This window comes from Nyctereutes procyonoides, unplaced genomic scaffold (assembly GCF_905146905.1).
Source record: "Nyctereutes procyonoides isolate TBG_1078 unplaced genomic scaffold, NYPRO_anot_genome, whole genome shotgun sequence".
Taxonomy (NCBI): domain Eukaryota; kingdom Metazoa; phylum Chordata; class Mammalia; order Carnivora; family Canidae; genus Nyctereutes; species Nyctereutes procyonoides.
The window spans coordinates 483516-501696 of NW_026575120.1; the positions used below are offsets into that span (position 1 = coordinate 483516).

At 43.2% G+C, this 18181-nt stretch overlaps 1 protein-coding gene across 1 annotated transcript in view; it reads right to left on the reverse strand.

Annotated features, from left to right (window-relative positions):
* Window positions 1-252: 252 nt before the first annotated feature.
* The window catches only part of PDGFRL (platelet derived growth factor receptor like), a 64203-nt gene continuing 46274 nt past the window's right edge, over window positions 253-18181 (reverse strand). Inside the window, exons 3-6 of the mRNA XM_055334612.1 lie at window positions 10771-10922; window positions 6101-6394; window positions 2036-2175; window positions 253-726 (exon numbers count right to left, since the gene is read on the reverse strand). Of these exons, the coding sequence (XP_055190587.1) occupies window positions 538-726; window positions 2036-2175; window positions 6101-6394; window positions 10771-10922 (775 nt within the window). The 3' untranslated portion in view covers window positions 253-537. The remainder of the gene's footprint in view (window positions 727-2035; window positions 2176-6100; window positions 6395-10770; window positions 10923-18181) is intronic.

The following is an 18181-nucleotide window of genomic DNA, read 5'->3' on the forward strand; positions in this document are numbered from 1 at the left end:
AGTACTTTGGAGTGCAGCAGCTTAAAAAAGCAAATTAACGTCATTTTTTTTGATAACTTTATATGCAATATGATACATAGTTGAACCATGTACTGTTCCATTTTTAGATCCTCATGTATTATGGTTGTGTTATCAAATAGTATCTTAAGTATTGACCCAGGCATGCTGCCAACAAGTCCTTCTGGGTGTACTTCCTAAACAAATACTTGGCTCATTTTATATTTTTTATAAAAACTTGCTCATTTAATAGAGTTTTAATTTTAACATCAATGCTTTTTTATTATAAAAAAAGTAGAAAATGCATGTACATAGGTAAGCAATCAGAATACATGCTTTCTGTCAGAGGAGTTAACACTTCTATTATTAGACCGAGTGACTTCCTTTTAGTTTGGATGTCTGGGTCTGACTCACAGGGCCGGGGGTGGGGTTTGGCACTTGACATCAGCCTCTGGCAAAGCATGAGTCAAAAGAACCCCAAAGCGGGTCATGTATATACGAATGAACTTTCCGTCAATTCATTATACTTCATTTTCCAAGTCAGGAAAACTCAACAGTGGTGGCAACTGTAGTCTCCCCTTGGAGATTCTGAGCAGTGCAAATATAATATCCTACATCAGTGGTCTCCAAATCTTCGATTGTCATGACGCTCTGGGATATTCTTGTGGTGTGCCCCAGGCCTCTATGGATCAGCCGCCAAGTGTCTTGAATTGTCACAGGCCTTTCATCCTGTTGAATGACACCCCCATGCGCTGAAGCACAAGCAACAAGCTGCTATAAACAGCTCCCATTCACCCAACACCGTTGGGTGTTCTTTTCAATGTGTAAAATACGTACTTAGACTATTTGGTATGTGTAGCACAGGGGAGCTTTTATGCTGTATAAACATTATACTGTTTGGCACGTTCTTTCTGCTCTTCAGTAAATGGCTACTTAATACAAAATTTATTCTTTTGGAACCCCAAGAATGTGGAACTGGTATTAGGCAAAAAAAAAAAAAAAAATTGGAAAAAGTTTCCACTGCTCTCCTCTTTACATTGCTCACTCAATAGTTCTTAGTCTCAGAATTTAAAGCCAAATGTGAATGAATAAGAGCTCCTAACTATTTAGATTTGGGGGAGGGAGAAGTAGAATTAGTCAAATATGCCAAAGGACTCCAATGGGGAGAAAAGTTGTACCGAGGATAGGTAACATGATGCCCTCGATGACCTAACTCCCTATTTCTAGAAAGTAAGATGGTCACTTTTAATATGCTTCATCCAACTTTGGTAATAAGAATGTAGTGTGTTCTGGATTAGTTTAACATAACTGTAATATTACCAATGTTAATAAATACCCTTTCTGCTCATAAAAAAAAAATCTGTTGAGCATCATTGATGTCTTTGAAGTATGGCAACACTTCCTTTACCAGGAAACTACTTTTCTCTGAGGAGAGTTATTTTCCACCAATCATAGCCCGTAAGCCAGAAGTGTATTGGCTACTGAGTCTGTCTTGGGAGGCCAAATCTCTTCTGGCAATGAAGGAATTATTCCATGTTGGTAGCAAAGCTGTTTATTTTAGTGAGCAAAACAGGCACAGAGGCTAAATGGGTAGTTATTGCTCTTTGGAAAGTCTATTTTAAGATTATCTCTGGCCTCATAGCACCTTTTTGCCATGACCAAGGCTTATATGCCCACTCGGTGGATGTCCTCACCACAGGGCACAGTTTGTATGGGGAGAGCACTTTGCTGGAAACTAATTGGCCCCCAATTGACCCAGCATTGGGGGTGGGGAAAGAGAGAGGCCCCATCCTTGCTTAAAGGTTATGGAGAAAACCTATAGAGAGAGTATGCTGAAGTGCCTAATGGAATCCACTTTTTCCCTGTCCTTTAAAAAAATATATATATACTTTTAAATATACTGAAATCTCTTAGAAAACCAATAAGCCTGCACTTCTACCATAGTTTCACACATTTCTCACACTTCTTAAGTTCCTATCTCTTCACTTAGAGGTGAGGATGGGGGACAAAACTGTGAATGGAGAGAGCCCACCCTTACCTTCTGTCCTGGATAGATCCACCTGAATTCCACCTCAACGTCAGGTTCCCCTAGGACAGTGCAGAGAACACTGAGGTCATCCCCACTTCTCACTTTGTTTGAGGATGCCAAGATGGTTGTTGATGGAGGGCCTCTGGGAACTGAAAGAAAGGAGACAGGGAAAGTGAGATGGAATCCATGAGTTTGTCTCTAACGGAAAAAAATATTGAGACCTGCTCAGTTCTTTGAACGGAACTGTAACATTTCTGCCTGCCTTCCAGCTTTCCCAGCCAGCTTCAGGCCTAGGCTATCCCACCACTTCTGGTTTCCTTGGATGCCACCTCTCTACCTTGATGGTCCAGGATGGGGTACTCATCCAGGACTCCTGGGCCCAGCCATTATATTTACACTAGGAGAGGAGGCTCAAAGTTCTGGCAATAAGAGGAATAAGAAACATGAGAAGAAGGTGTGTAGGGAATGGGCGAGCAGACTATCAGGAAGGGGCAGGCTGGGAGGAGGGCAGCTGAAGGGGTGAAAAACACCAGTGTGGGGCTGCCCATCCTCAGAAGGAAGAGGAGAATGAATCTGAGGAAAAACGTTTGCAGGAAGGGCACGAATACTACACCTGTTCGTAGTACCTTTACTTCACAGCACTGCAGAAACGCTTCTTCACTAGGGGTTCGTTCCCCCAGGACATTTTGATGGCAGCCTTGAGCAAGGCAATGGATTAGGAGCTGGGACTGTAGCAGTAAACAACATAGACGTGGTCTCTGAGCCCTTGGGAGCCTCTAGTCGTGGTCTGGGGAAGGCAGACACTGAGCAAGTAATTGTGCAATAAATGTAAAACTTGAGCTGTATTATGAATGATGGAGAAGCCCAGTATGTTCTAGAAGTTCAGAACAGTCTGAAAAGCAAGGAAGGCCTCCATGATTGGGAGAGCAGTGTTTGAACTAAAACCTGAAGGGTGAGCCTAACAGGTCTTCCTAAGAGAGGGAGAAGCTAGGAGGCAGCCGCAGCCTGGGAATCACAGCGTGCAGAACCTCCAAGGTGAGGAGGATGAAAGCCAGGTGGGCTGCAGGGCAGGGAGGAGCAGGAGCGCAGAGGCTGGTCCAGCAAGCACTTGAGTCCACAAGCAAGATTCTGACTAGAGGCCTGAGAAAAGCAGGAACCTACTAAATGGCTTTAATTTTAATTCTAATCAGCTACAATGTGGAGGACAGAGAGAAATGGGGAAATCAATTGAAAAGATAGTTGTATTAGTCCCAGGAGCAAATGATGACAGTTTGAACTTTTTTTGCAGTAAGGATGGGGAGAAATAGGGCATGAAAAGTAAGATGTGAAAAGGATTTGATGGAAGAAGTGAAAAGGACTGGGAGGGAGGAGACAGGACTGTCAGTGTGACTCCCAGTCTTGGGCCAGCACATGGGTGACTAGTGCTATTGCTAAATCTGGGAAAACTGAAGAGCCAGGTCCTGGAGGAAGACTCAGTTCAAGGCAGGGCCCATGAAGCAACCAAGTGCAGATACCAGATGGGGGGTTGGACACCAGAAGCTGGCACTCCCAGAGCTGGGCCACACACACTCGGGAGCTACCGGTGAGCAGACATGAAGCAGAGTGTGGGTATAGCTGAGGTTGGCCAGGAGAACAGGCATGAGGAAGAATAGTGTCTTGTGGACCTCCAATATTCACAAGCTGGGGAGAAGCAAAATGCTGACAAATGAGAATGTGAAAAGTCAGGGGAAAGGAAAACTTGAAACCAGGGAAGAGGCATTTCACATAGGTGTCGTGTAATCTAATAGGATGAAGACGGACACTTATGTACTGGATTTAATGGCCTGCGAGTCCCGAGGCCCTGAGCAAGAGCTGCTTTGGTGGGACACAGGGTTGAGAGATGAGGAGAGTGTAGGAGGGAAGGAAACATCAAGAATGGGGAGCACCCTCTCAGGGCATTTGGCTGTGATGGGATAAAAAGAAGATCTTAGTGGATGGCTGACGATGGTCAAGGAGGGTGTAGAGTTACTTGGGGGTGGTGTGTTGGGGGCCATTGCCTGCTAAATCCCATGGCTGAGAACAAGAGGCAATAAGGAGTCCAAACTCTCATTTCGGAGAACCATTTGTTCTTGGGGCCACTCATGCCTCTTCAGGGCTGCTCAAGCAGCAGGACTGCACACACAGACCACCCACCTTGGTCAAAGAAGAGTTCTTGGGGAAAAGTACATGAAAAGGAACCGTGTCTTCAACTCACCTACAGGGGCTGTGGGCAGGGGGTGCTTTCTGTCCTGGAAGTCAGGAGAGGGAACCCCAAAAGAATCAGTTGTTAAGGGGACAACATGTTATCATGCAGTAGGAAACTCTTTGCTGGCTGCCCCTGTGCCACCAGGGCAGGGACAGGGGACCTAGATTGTGTCTCTGCTGTAAGTTTCTCATTCTGACATGTTCCAGAGTTAGGGGAACAAAAGGACATAGAGATGTCAGGGGCTATATCCTTTCTGAGACCACACCACACCATGGAGCAAAGAGTACATGTGAACAGCAGGGCCTTCAGCAGAGGACCCAAAAGGAGAATGGGGTTGAATCCGACAAAGGCATATGCACGACAGGGGCTGATTAGGGGTGAATTCCTTATCCATGGCAAGATATTGGAGCCACCATCTGTCCCATTGGGTTCAAGGATAAGCCAGGTCAGTAAATACTACCAAGAGACAACTGCCTCTGGACTGCAGCCTCTCTCCTTCTACCCCCTCCACCGCTACAACCCTCCCCCCACCACCGACTCCCGAGATGCTGGAGTCACCAGTACTGCCTGCATGCAGGTGGATAGAGCAGAAGCAGACTTCATGTCAAATGTAGGGTTAAAGATTTTAAATGAACAGTGTTAGAAACTGGAATGAGACTGTCTTACTAATCAAAGTGCCTGTTGAATGTTGAATTGGACTGAGATCATTAAGGGACCCATGTCCCTTAGGAAAGTGGGTTTCAATATGGCAGAGTTGAAGAAGAGGAGAAAGACGTATTTCATATATGAATGAACTCACTGAGTCAAAGCTCACTATAATCACTCAAAAAATAGTTCCATTTTTACCAGAGAGATTTGAGCATACTTCAGTTGTGTCAAGAAGTGGGAAATGACGCCAACTGGAAGAGACTGAACTTACCCATCCATAGCATTTGCCAGTAGCTCTTGGCACGGGAAAGGCTAGAATCATGTTCTCCAGGGTGGTATTTCCATGGACAGTGGGAGGACAACAGATGGGCAAGGAGTTGAGGGCACTGACAGAAAGCATAGCAATGTCAAGGCCTGCACCCCAAGCTGGAAGGGCAGGAAGGGCAGGAGGGCACTGGGAAATGTGGGGAGGAGGGTAGAGGTGAGGACAGGCCCAGCAGAGTCACTGATGACTGAGCAACAATCTGAGCAGGCATGAGGCCGTGTGTGGATTGGACGTCTGACTCAGCGAGTGACTATCCAATTAGAGCAGCTGTGGCTGAGGACAGGCTGAAGTTGCAGCTGAAGGAGGGGTTCCCGAGGTGGAAGGGATGAAGTGGTCAGTGAAGCAGGCGCGATGAACTCCAAGTGAATGTTGACGTCACCCAGAAAGTGAAGTGACAAGGAGGACAACGAGCGAACAAAGGCAGTGACTGGAAAGGAGAAGAGTAAGGTGGTGAAGCCATGAGACTCAGAGTAGCAGAGGTTCCTAACAGAGGATGGGAGGGCGAGGGTGAGGAAGTGAGAATGGGCACAAGAAAAACTTGACCTTGAGTTGGGGAGGGATGGTGCCCTTAGGAGACCATGGATTTTGGTTACAACAAAGAGGATGCTCTCATCAGAGAGGATGTTCTAAGAGGTAGGAAATACTGGAGAATTGCTGATCCATCACACAGAGGTAGTACCAGAGTGAATAGTGGATGAAGGGAGTTGAGGCATGTTGGGTCAGGTCACAGGCAATTCTAGAAATGGCGGTACAGCAGAGGAGCCTTTAAGAACAGCATTCTGTGCCTCCTAATTTCCATCCACAGTTGGGAACAGCAGTACATGATACTGACCAGCTGGAAGAGACTAAAGTCTACTACTGGTAGGAGCAGGCTCACCTTCCACGTAGAGCAGCTGGTACTTGACTGAGATCTGAGACTTGCCCCCAGCCTCCGCCTTGCAGTAGAGCACCCCCTGGTGGTCGGAACGAGGTTGCAGGTACACGAAGCCTCTCTTCACATCATAAACAATGTCTGTCCCATTGACTGGGATTTCCTTGGCTGGGAACTCCCTGTGGAGGGTGACTTTGGCTGACAGGACAGTCACCCGACAAGGAACCACAGCCTGCCTGTCCGGGTTCAGGTAGACAACATCAAAGTAACTGGGAGAAGGTACAAAGAGTTCTCCTTTCTCTGCAAAGGGAAAGATAGAGATTTATTTATTCTGGAGAAACAAGAGTACTTTAAGGATTTTTACATTCTAAGGGCACAAAAGGGACATGCCAATATACTCCGATACTAAGTCTTTATGCATAGAAAAAGCTATTTTTTTAATGCTTCCCCCCTCCTTTTTTTTTTTTTATAAAACAGATTTTACTTCCCATCTCCTTAAAGGAAACAAAGAGGTTTGAGATCAAGCCCAAATCAGGCCCATGAATTACCCCACTGAGGAAGCAGGGAAGGAGACTGATGTCTTTAGGAGGTTAAGAGAAATTTTAAAACTCTTGAACAATCTGCTGTGAGTCTGGGGACTTTAACCCCAGAGCACATGCTCTGTAATGGCCCAGTGGGAATGGTTCCCAGCCCAGCAGAACCTCTGAGAGGCCCAGCCCAGCAAGAGTGCTGGTATCCCCATATGTCCTTACAACCTAAAGGACCTCATTTCCTGCCAAGGTCAGTGGAAAGAGAATCAAGTAAGGACAGCCAGTTCACTAGTCTCAGGTTCTGAGCTCTGCTTGTCTAACTCTAGGCTGGGAAATTCAGTCCATTTCTTCTATCCTCCTGTTTCCTCTGAAATCACTCTCCCTGTACTTTAAATTCTGATGATGGCATTTGGTCTTACAGAAATGAGAGAAACAAGGACCAGTTTACCCATACATTTATTCCTGAGGAGAGTCAAGGACTGTGGTGTTAGGGTTTTGTTTTTGGCATGGCACATTAAATCCTTTGTTTTCTGGCTGATTCTGTGAGGGAATATTATAGTTCTTGCTAAGAGAAATCTTTGAACGTAATCATACTCCAACATTTATTAAGTTGTTCCCTGTTTTTCCCTCTCAATGTTCCTGAAACAAATAATTATTCTTGGCTCTCTCCTCCACTAGTCCTCATTGTGTCAGTTATATGATATTTTAGGTTGGGGGCAGAATTCCTAAACACAACATCAAATGTCTTCATGGGTCAAGAGTTCTTTGGCTATGAGTGCCAAGTTCAATGACAGGGAAGTCTTTCACTGGCTCTGAGATGGAGAAGGAATTGAAATAGGTCATGGCTCAGTGACTCTCCATCTTTATAAGGCTCTATATCACACTGAGTGATTTGTGCCACTTTCATGATAAATTGGCTGAAAGTTAAGGGGCACTTTGGTCAATGTTGTATCTAAAACCCATGTGTTCACACAGAGTAAGTCTATATCCTTGGATGTATCAACATAATCTCTGTGCTTCTACATCCCATTTGCACAGAGAAGAATCTGGAGTAGTAAAGATAGCTTTTGAGCAAAAGCACTTGTGGAATTTCTGATTGTGAGATTTAGAAGCGACATTTATTTTGAGGTTTTATAGAGGGAACTGAACCAGTAAACAAAGCTAGGAAAATAAGTGAATAATCCAAATTCCAGAATATAAAAATATGATCTTGTACTATAAAACAGTCTTTGATTAAGGAGGGCACATATGATGTGATGAGCACTGGGTGTTATACTATATACTGGCAAATTGAATTTAAATACAGAAAAAAAATATCTGAAAGAAGTGACCACACCAGTTGCTTTAACAGAATAAAAGACATATTTGTAATTAGCAGATTCCATCAACCACCAACAAAAACTTCGCTGAAGTTCATCTAAAAAGTTTTAGATGACATATGACCCCTGCAAACATTTGCAGCTACTCAAGTAGATGGCAAGCATTACTTTAAGAAAACTAAACACATGGAAATTCAGATATTCAAAAGAAAAACTAAATAGGCTATAAATTCAAATCCAGATTTCAACAAACTCCATATTTAGTAAAGTGCTCACTAATGTGGTTTTAGTACATATGATAATTGGTGCCCAAGGCTTTGCCGGGAGAAAGCCCTCCTGTTGGTAATGTTCTCCCCTCGACCAGGGTGGTAGTTACATGCGTATTACTCATTTGAGGATAATTTATTGAGCTGTATACTTATATTTTGTGTAGCTTTCTTTATATATACTTCAATAAGAGCTTAGAGAGAGAAAAAAAATAATCCTGAGAGCCCCCCACCCCAGATAAAGATTAAATAGAATATGTGACAGTTGCTTAATCAAAAATTGTGCAAATCAACAACAGTCAAAAAGAGGCTTCATAGTGTTTGCAATCAAACTCTGGGAAACACACAAACATAATGAATGCCAGACATTTCTCTATGTGGGTAGCGGGGCAGCATATGTTCTGAAAGAATCAGAGCCAGCAGTGGGAAGCTCAGCTTCCAGAATAGCTCATCTTGGTTTCACAAACCCACCCATGCCTGAAAAGATAAATGCTAAACCCTATACTGAGAATCTAATTGGTCTCTTGGCTTGGTGTGGAGAAAAGAGAAAATGATATAACTCATAAGTTCATGTCCCTTTTTCATCCAGGTTTCTTTAAAGTTGAAGTAAATATTTTAGCCTTCCTGGGATTCACTAAAGAGCTTGCCATAAATTAAGAATGAGGACCTGGCTCTGAAACTCAGACAGCCCTTAACCCTAGTGGGACATTCAGCTCAAGGGGTGAGGGAGGGCCTTTAGTTCAAAATCTCAATTCAAAACCCAATACTTTGGGAAGATGTGCTAGTGCTAATCATGGCAGGGAATCTTCATTCTGCAATTTGAGATATGGCATCAGTCCTTGTCCAGGATAACAGGCTCTAAGGGCACATGGGCATTTCTGTGCAGCACATTCCAGAACGAGGCTCACAAGGGATTACCTATGAACAACTGTTAGCAATTCTCCTGACAACACCAGTTATGCTAGCTAGAGTCCTTCTGCCGGCTTATCTACCTATCCCTTTGTCCTAGAAATGGATCAGGGCAGCAAGAGCATTAGATCCCAGGTCAGGAAAATAAGGGTTGACTCTTTCTCCCCACTACTGAAATGGAACACTGAGTCACCTTGCCCTTTCAAGTCTTCATGTGAGCATCATAATTTCTAAAATAGAGACAGTAAAGTAACTTCTACTTATTTCCTGGGGTGTGGTGATAATGGAATGAGATACATGTGACTCCCAAATCGCAGAGCGCTCTGCTAATGCATCTTCTTGCTAGAGAGGAGCTATGTGGGAGGTAAGGGGACACACATGAGATCCTGCTAAAGCATTCACTAATGGCCAGGTCTTAAGATCATTTGGGTCACAGTGGCTATGTCAGTGGAGGTCTGAAAGGTGGAAGGATTCAGGATGTAGACAAAGCTCATAAAAGAAAGCCTCTGGCTTCATCCAAAGTACTAAGGACAACAGTAGCACCAGAGAGTGGAATTTGTAGGATTCTGGAAAGCTGTTCCTTACCTCTGAACCTGTTGGAGAACATTGTGCCCCAAACGTCATTGTGTAGACAGCTCTGCAGAGAAAGGAGACTGGCAAGCTATATAGCAATGCCTTTCTCCAAAAGCAAATTTTACCTGGCAGAAACACACCTAAGGCTGCCCAAATAGAGGTTTCTCTCTGACCTGTGCATTTTTAGGCACCTCACTTGGCACAGGGATGGGGCTGGAGCCACTAGGGCCACAACCTTTGGGAATCTTGCCCCCAAATTTCCGCTCACAGTATTCCTAGGAACAAATGTGAGGAGGCCTTTGACTGAGCATCCTATGACTATGGAGGCTCTAGAAAGGTCATCATAGGTCCTGAGAGCACAGTGACTAAGAGTCTGCAGCCATGCTGTCCAATAGAGCTTTGTGTGATGATGGGCATGTTCTGTCTGCAGTGGCCATGGAGCACTCCAAACAAGGTGAGTACTACTCAGAAATTGAGTTTTAAATTGTTTGATTTTAAGTAATTTCTATATAAATCTAAGTAGTCACACATGAGGGCGACTGGGTGGCTCAGGCGGTTAAGCAGCCAACTCTTGATCTCAGGATCATGAGATCAAGTGCTGAGCATGGAGCCTGCTTAAGATCCCGTCTCTCCCTCTGCTCTTCTACCCCTCTCCCTGGCTTGCACACATTCATTCATTCTCTCTCTCTCTCTCTCTCTCTCTCTCTTTCTCTCTTTCTCTCTCTCTCTCTCAAAAATAAATGAATAATAAATAGTCACACATGTTTAGAGGCTGCCATATTGGACAATGCAGGCACAGACTCTGGAATCAGACTGGGTTCAAATCCTGTACTGTCACTTACCCATATGACCTCAAGGAAGTATTTAATCTCTCTAAACCCCCTCTTCCCATGGAAGCAATGGAAATGCTGTTAGTACTTACCCTGGAGGGTTGGTGTGAGACTTGCATGAAATGATGGACAAAAATCCACAGAGTCCAGCAAACAGGGAATGTTCTCAATATCTCATTATTAGATATTCAGAAACTCTGGCCCAGTCCAGAATTCTGAAGAATCCCACCAATACACCAAAGATTTTACCTGTGAAGAAGATGTAGGTGGAGCCTGTTTTGGTCTCGTCTTTCCTGCAGATGTACCCGTGGCAGAGCTGCCCCCAACAGCTGAACTCGCCCGTGTCGGCCGCCGTGGAGTTGACAAGGGTCAGCTGGCCATAGCGCTCGTGCTGCTTGACGCTGTCAATAAAAGCAAAGCCAGCTCACCTGGGCTGGGGCCTTGCAGCCCCCACTCTCCGTGACACTGTTCCCACAATTAAATCCCTGGTGGCCCAGGCAGCGTGCCCTCACAGAGGGCACAAACTACGAAAAGCAGACTTGGGGGAAACGTGTTTGTAGGGGTAGGGTGGTAGTCAGAGAAGCTTCTAAAAAGAAGAAATGACAATTATGTTTATAACTAGAGGAAATTCTGGAGTTTCTTTAAGTAAAATCACTGGTACATTAGCCACACACCCAGAGAAACTAAACCAAAGAGCTCTGGGCAGGTGTTGCTTCTCAGGAGTTGGTTTAAACAGCAGTCAACATGAATGAAAGCACACACCATTATCCAGTATGCAAAATCTCTGGGATCAACAAGCATAAATCTCTGAATATGAGTTTGGAATCTCTGAGATGCCACATTATTATAATAAAAATTAAAACTTCCCTTTGGAAGTTTTGGGGGGAAAATGCTTGGTTGCTAAGATCCTGAGCCCCAGTGATGCAGCCCACCTCTGACACAGTATTTAGAACTTTGGGGCATTTAACTTTTCCTCTAGCCTCACACACTATTATTTCTACTTTAATTTTTTTTGTTTTGTCCCTTATATTTTTATCCTGTTGCATGTGAATATGTTTGCAAACTGCTTCAGTTCCTTCTGAAATGAGGAGAGACATAAATGTTAACATTGAACACTTTTATTAGCTGATAGTAATGGTAATTAATTATATGATATTGTGACAGGAGCCCAGATGTTTCATCAATGGAACAGATGTTCCCCTGCGGCTTATGAGCCTCTGCATGTAGGGATGCCAAAAGAAATGGTTTTAATCTGAGGATGCATCTCAAATATCTAAATGGCTCACCCCTCTGAGGTCCATATGCTTTTGTGATATAGTTGAGATTCTCCTGTTTGTATTTTGCAGCAATGTCAGTGTGGTCACCATGTTAAATTTAGCACACAACAAAATGTCAGGTTGGTCCTAAACGCAGCCCTGTTCTGGTTCACCACTGAATGGCTGCTTTGCCCACCAGTTCTGCCAAGAGGTGCCTCTGTACTCCCACTCCATCAACTGCCTCCTTTCAACCGAACGGAAATCTCTCCTCCTTCAGGAAGCTTTTAATTAGAATCAACTCTGGATTTCTCCTAGTGATGTAATTAGCTCCCTTGCTCTCTACCCCTCAGACACCCATGGCTTCCTGTTATCACAATGGATGGTAAAAACTTCTGAGGGCTGGGACTGTGCCATATTTGCTTTATATTCCCTAAGCAATAAATCTGTGCAGAGAACTCTGTAAAGATTCCCTAGAAATGAGGGCATTGAAATTGAATTGAACCACAGGGTTAGAACTGGAAAGACTCTTAAAAAGAAGGCATCCTGGGCAGCCCAGGTGGCTCAGTGGTTTAGTGCTGCCTTTAGCCCAGGGCCTGATCCTGGAGACCCAGGATCGAGTCCTACATCAGGCTCCCTGCATGGAGCCTGCTTCTCCCTCTGCCTGTGTCTCTGCCTCTCTCTCTCTCTCTCTGTATCTCTCATGAATAAATAAATAAAATCTTTTTTTAAAAAAAAGGCATCCATTCAGTGATATATGGAAAAAAGAAAGTACTGGAGAGCTGGGTGAAGAAACTGGATGAAGAAACTGAGTCTCAGAAGTGACTTTCTTGAGACCCACAACTGGAGGACACTAAGTCAAAAACTTGAATCAATTAAGTATGTACTGAATAGCCACTCATTAGATAAGCAAATGCATATAAAGCACTGCATGCCACACCAGGTTCATTGTATTATTCTGATTATAGCTTAATTACATGTAATTGCAGACTAGTAGTAACTATTGTGACTACCAGATGTAGTCAATGACAAATAATACACACCCAACACTGGAGATAATTAGCACAGCAAATAAGAGTGGATCTCAAAGATACTACAATCCAGGCAAGGGGTTAAGACTAATATACATGAAAGGATCAGGGAATGACAAAAGGGGAATTCACAACAAGAACAATAGGAATTCTGAAAAGGGATTCATCCCCGTGGGTTGAAGAGGCTGAAGGCAGCTTTGAGGAGGAGGTGAGACAAACTGGCCTTTTAAAGGCCGGGGGTGGAGTGGCAGGGAAATGAGCTCACTTGCTCAGGAAATTACAGCACCAGCAGGGCTGAGATGGACCTGGTCTGCTCATTTTACCTCAATGCCATGGCCTGAGTGCCTGGTGGGTAGAAGGCACTCAATACTGATTTGGGGATTTAATATATTATCACAGAGGAGATGGTGGGAGGGGGTTGGGAGTCACCAGGCATCTGTTTGAGAACAGGCAGCAGAGATCCTCAGATTTGGAGGTGTTAAGTGGTGGCCCACCTTAGCCAGGGCAAGAGTGAGGAGAACACACGTGGGAGAGGCAGGAGGAAGAGGGGGAGATAGGACTGAGAGCCTGTCACTGTGATGAACAGCAAGGGAAGTGCTGGGGCCAGTCTGAATGTTGGCAGAGGAATGGAAGCAAATTCAAGGCATTTTTTTCTTGGGAGACATTTATGACAGACCAGGTATAAGAGGTGGAAGAAAGAGATATATTAGTCATAACCACTTAATTTGTATTTCTATGTGTCAGCAAGAATGGAGGTTTAACCAACTGAGATGGAATCATTGAGAAGAGAAAGGAGATTAGGGGGCAAAATAATAGATCTGCCACTGGAGATTTTGAATTTGTGATGAATTTGGGTCACTGAAGTGTGGATATCAGTTGATGTGACAGTTGGAAACACAAGCTGGGACACAGAAAAGATGAAACAGTACTAGATTTGTATTTGGGGGAGTCATCTCCAGAGTAAAAAGTGAAGCTAAAAGAATGAACTCAACAAGAAAAAGCATAGAAAAGAAATAGAAGATTGAGGACAAATCTAGAGCCAAAATGGAGGCCCTACAGGAAAAGGAAATGTAGATAGAAGAGAGAAGAAGCAAGAAAGTATCTTCAAGGATAAGGGTCAAGAAATGGCTGCTTGAGCTATATCTTGGCAAATTGGACCCCAATAAAAATTTTTTTTTAAAAAAAGGAAAGATGGATGCTTGAAAGCTTCATATGCCTTTACGAGAGATTCACGAACACACACACACACACACACACACACACACACACACACACACTTCATTTGGCAGAATGAAAGTTTCTGGCAATGACCAAAAGGGTATTTTCATTTGGGAGGATAGTGCTGGCATTCAGCAGATAAAAAATGGAAAGGTAGAAAGAAAACAGAGGTGGATATCTTCCTAGGTGGACCAAAATATCTGACCACACTCCCTGTAGAGCTCAGAACTGGAGTATAAAATCAGTATTTTGTTGATAAATGTTGAGCACCTTCTACAGACCCAACGCTTGCTAGCACTGTAGTGATAGAAAGTATAAGACGCCATTCCTACTAGGAAAGTAATTGGGCACATAAAAATTTAGCACTTGGGAATAACCCTAGCATCATGAAATCTGCATGCTGTATCTTTAGCAGGATTGGGGGTGGAAGGAAGGAAATCCGCTGGAAAACATTTCTGGATTTTTCCACCCCCTCTTGTATGCAAACAATATAAAACAGGAAACAAATTATTTAGCAGGATTACAGTTTAAATGCCTGGATTTAAAATGTCCATTTCTTCTAATGGTCTCACATAGTCCAAGCAGGAGGCTACCCAAAGGGGTGGACTATGACCTAAGGACTCTGGGGACAGAGTCTGCACACTGAAATGGAGACTAGGATTCACAGAGCCCTGCAAAGAACTGGGAGACACTTCATATAAGGACTTTCCCCTTCTCTTACAACCATTTAACAAATCCCCAGGAATGGAACAGTGGATGGTGTAAAGTTTGAGTGGATAAAAAGAGGTGCCATGACAAAGTATCCCCCCAAATTATATTTAAGATAAACAGAATTTGCACTAATTAGAGGCAGCTCTGAACATCCCAGCACACCTCTGCTAGGTCTTTCTCTTCCAGACCTGGCCCAATGAGCTTAGTGATGGACAAGTCCAAGTTTCAAAGAGTATTTAAAATTTAAGAGTATTTAATATTTAGGACTGTGGGGGTACCTGGTTGACTCAGTCACCTAGCATCTGTCTTTGGCTCAGGTCATATCTCTGGGTCCTGGGATTGAGCCTTGTGTTGGGCACCCTGCTGGTGGAGAGTCTGCTTCTCCCTCTGCCCCTCCCCCTGCTCTCTCTCTCAAATAAATAAAATCTTTTAATAAAATAAAAAATAAAATATAGGACTGTGTATGTGCATCCACACATGAGTATATATGTGGCCTTTACAAACAGTCTGTTCCTATTAATAGAGGCTTGAAGCTTCTAGCATGTTGCCCAGCCTACTCTTTTCTGGAGGGGTAAGAAGGTATGTCATGGGACATAGAAAAGGAGGTTGATAACTCTCAAAGTTAGGGACCACTGTGGATCTCACCTGGCCAGTGACCAGGTAATGATAGTGGGGTCCATGTTCCTAACCTTTCCCTAAGACTCTATAAGCCAAGGGCAGTAGGTAAGCTCTGGATTACAAAATAATTATCAGTCCCATAAATACTTAATGAGTGCAAATTAAATGAGAGATTCCAAAGTAGACAGTAAGGGACACAATGTTATCTAAATAGTTTCTTCCTTTCAAGTTTCCCCGTATACAAAATCCCATGGAAGTCCAAGAAGGGAAACCAGGAAAAGCTTCTGGGCTGAGAAAGTCTTGAGAGAAAAGAAAGATTTCAACATATAGAGTAGGAGGGCATGCATTCCAAGTTAAGGAGATCCCCTGAAAAGAAACAAAAGGTACTTTTTCGTATGATAAAGAAATAGTTGACTGGAACATAGGTGGGCAGAGGTCTGTGGTGACAGGCAGCAGTCACCCGAGGCTTAAGATCATAGACTTTGGAGCCAGATTGATGGGATTTAAAGCCTAACTCCACCAGTACCTTCAGACTCCTTAGCTAGAGCTCCTGCCTTTCACAGGCTGACCACACCTACTTCTTCAGACTTGAATGAACAATAGATAACACTTAGGAGTGTGGTGCATTGCACTAAGCCCTTTGAATAAGTTCAGGACTTAGAACAGTGCCTGACACAGCTCTTAATATATTAAGAGTTTAATATATTTTGGATATTGCTAATTATTATGGTCCTTTAGTTCTCATGACCAATTAGGATGGAGGCGTTATTTTTCCTCTTTTACTGATGAGGACATTGAAACTTAGAGAAGTATCCTGTCCACTGTTTTCAAAGTGGGAACAGTAGAGCTTCTAATCTTAGTGTTATGAAGACTCAGCTTAAAATGTTTGTAAATGAAAAGGGCATGGGTTTCTATCATACTGAAATGAAGCAACCTAAAGGAATTTTGACTGAGGGATGGTGCCTCTAACTAGCTTGCAAATCCTATTGAATATGGACACACACCTCAAACAAAAACATAAAAGATCTGATTAAATTACCTGAGTAATATTCTATCCCATTTTCTATTTAAATGGCCAATTAACAGTTCAGTGAGTAATTGAAGGGAACAAGAGCAGGAAAACAACTAGTCATTAAATATCTACTGTATAGGGATGACTGGGTGGCTCAGTGGTTGAGCACCCACCTTCAGCTCAGGTCATGATCCCAGGGTCCTATGATGAGTCCCATATCGGACTCCTTGAGGGAAGCCTACTTCTCCCTCTGCCTGTCTCTGCCTCTCTCTGTCTCTCATGAATAAATAAATAAAATCTAAAAAAAAAAAAATCTACTGTATAACGGACAGCACCTAAGGCACACATTACTTTTTTTCAATCCCATGAGATGGAGATGATCAAACTAAAAATAATACATAGGTAGTGCTTAGCTTAGTAGTGTTAAACCCTGGTTTAAGCCCTTTATAGATTTTGGGGACTGATTTCATCCTCATAAAAGCTTTGTGAAGTAGGTGCTATTATCTGCCCCAAGTTATAGGTGAGCAAATTGAGGCCAAAGAGGCTAGGTAGCTTTCCCGAGTTAAGTGTTAGAACCACAGAAGAAGAATTAGAAGGTTAGTTTGAATAACGTTTCCAGGGCCACTCAACTATATGAACCCAGATATTCTGCAATGGAGACTGTGTTGCCTCTATTGACATGAAACAGAAGCATAAGGAGTAAGGGGGAAAGATGCAATCCAGAATCATCTTCATTCAACATTCACTTCAAAAAATTAATTATTTATCTTCTACCACATACAAGGAACTATGACAAGTATCAAAGGAGATAAAGATTCATGTATATTTGCTTGTTCATATTTCAAGTGTTTGTACAGGGCTTGTGTTTAAGCTTCTTTTTAAGAATGTGTCAGAAAATAATTGTTCCACGATATTCTGGGAATGGAGCCATATCAACAAAGTACAACCCTGGGAAACAGACAGCTGGTAAAACATACCAAAGTTTCACAGTTTATGATTTTTAAAAAATGATGAAAAGAAATATGTATGAGAAACTAGTAGAGAACCAAATATGCAAAATGAGGAACTAAGTGAATATAGTTTCAATATCAGAAACTAAGCTGAAACATCCTTCCCTCCTTCTTTCTTTCCTTCCTTCCCTCTCTCCCTCCCTTCCCTGTCTCTCCCCCCCTCTCCCTCACTGCCCCCTTTCTCTCCTCCACCTCCTTCCCTCTATTCTTCCCACTGTATGTTTGAAGACTATTCAAGGACCTACTCAAAACTCTTGCAATATAACTACCATATTTCTATTCCAACAACAGGTTATGTTCATGTATGTGAATGGGACTCAGGATTTTTCTACTATAATGACTTATGCCAGATTCTTCTATGTTTTTTTAAAAAAGAAGTAATAGAAGGACCCTGAGCTCACCTCCTCCCAGAACACAACAAAACTATAACTATATATAGAACAACTATCTCTGGAAACACCTTGAAGGCTAGCAGAGCAGCTCTATAGATATAAGAAAAAGCAACACTAGATATAAAGCAACTATAGATATAAAGAAAAAGCCACACTGAGATAGGGAGAAGGGTCAAAGACATGGTCTAGTCAGGACCCACAACCCTGGAACAATGAGGAGGTACTCCCTGAGAGTGAGAGCTTCAAGCCCCACATCAGGAACCCCAGCCCTGGGGACCTAAAATAGGAAGATGAGCCCCAATAATGTCTTGCTTTGAAAACCAGCAAGGTGTAACTCCAAGAAAGCCAGAGACTATAGAAAACCAAAACTCCACTTTTAAAGGGCTTGCACACAAATTACTCCCACTAAGACCTA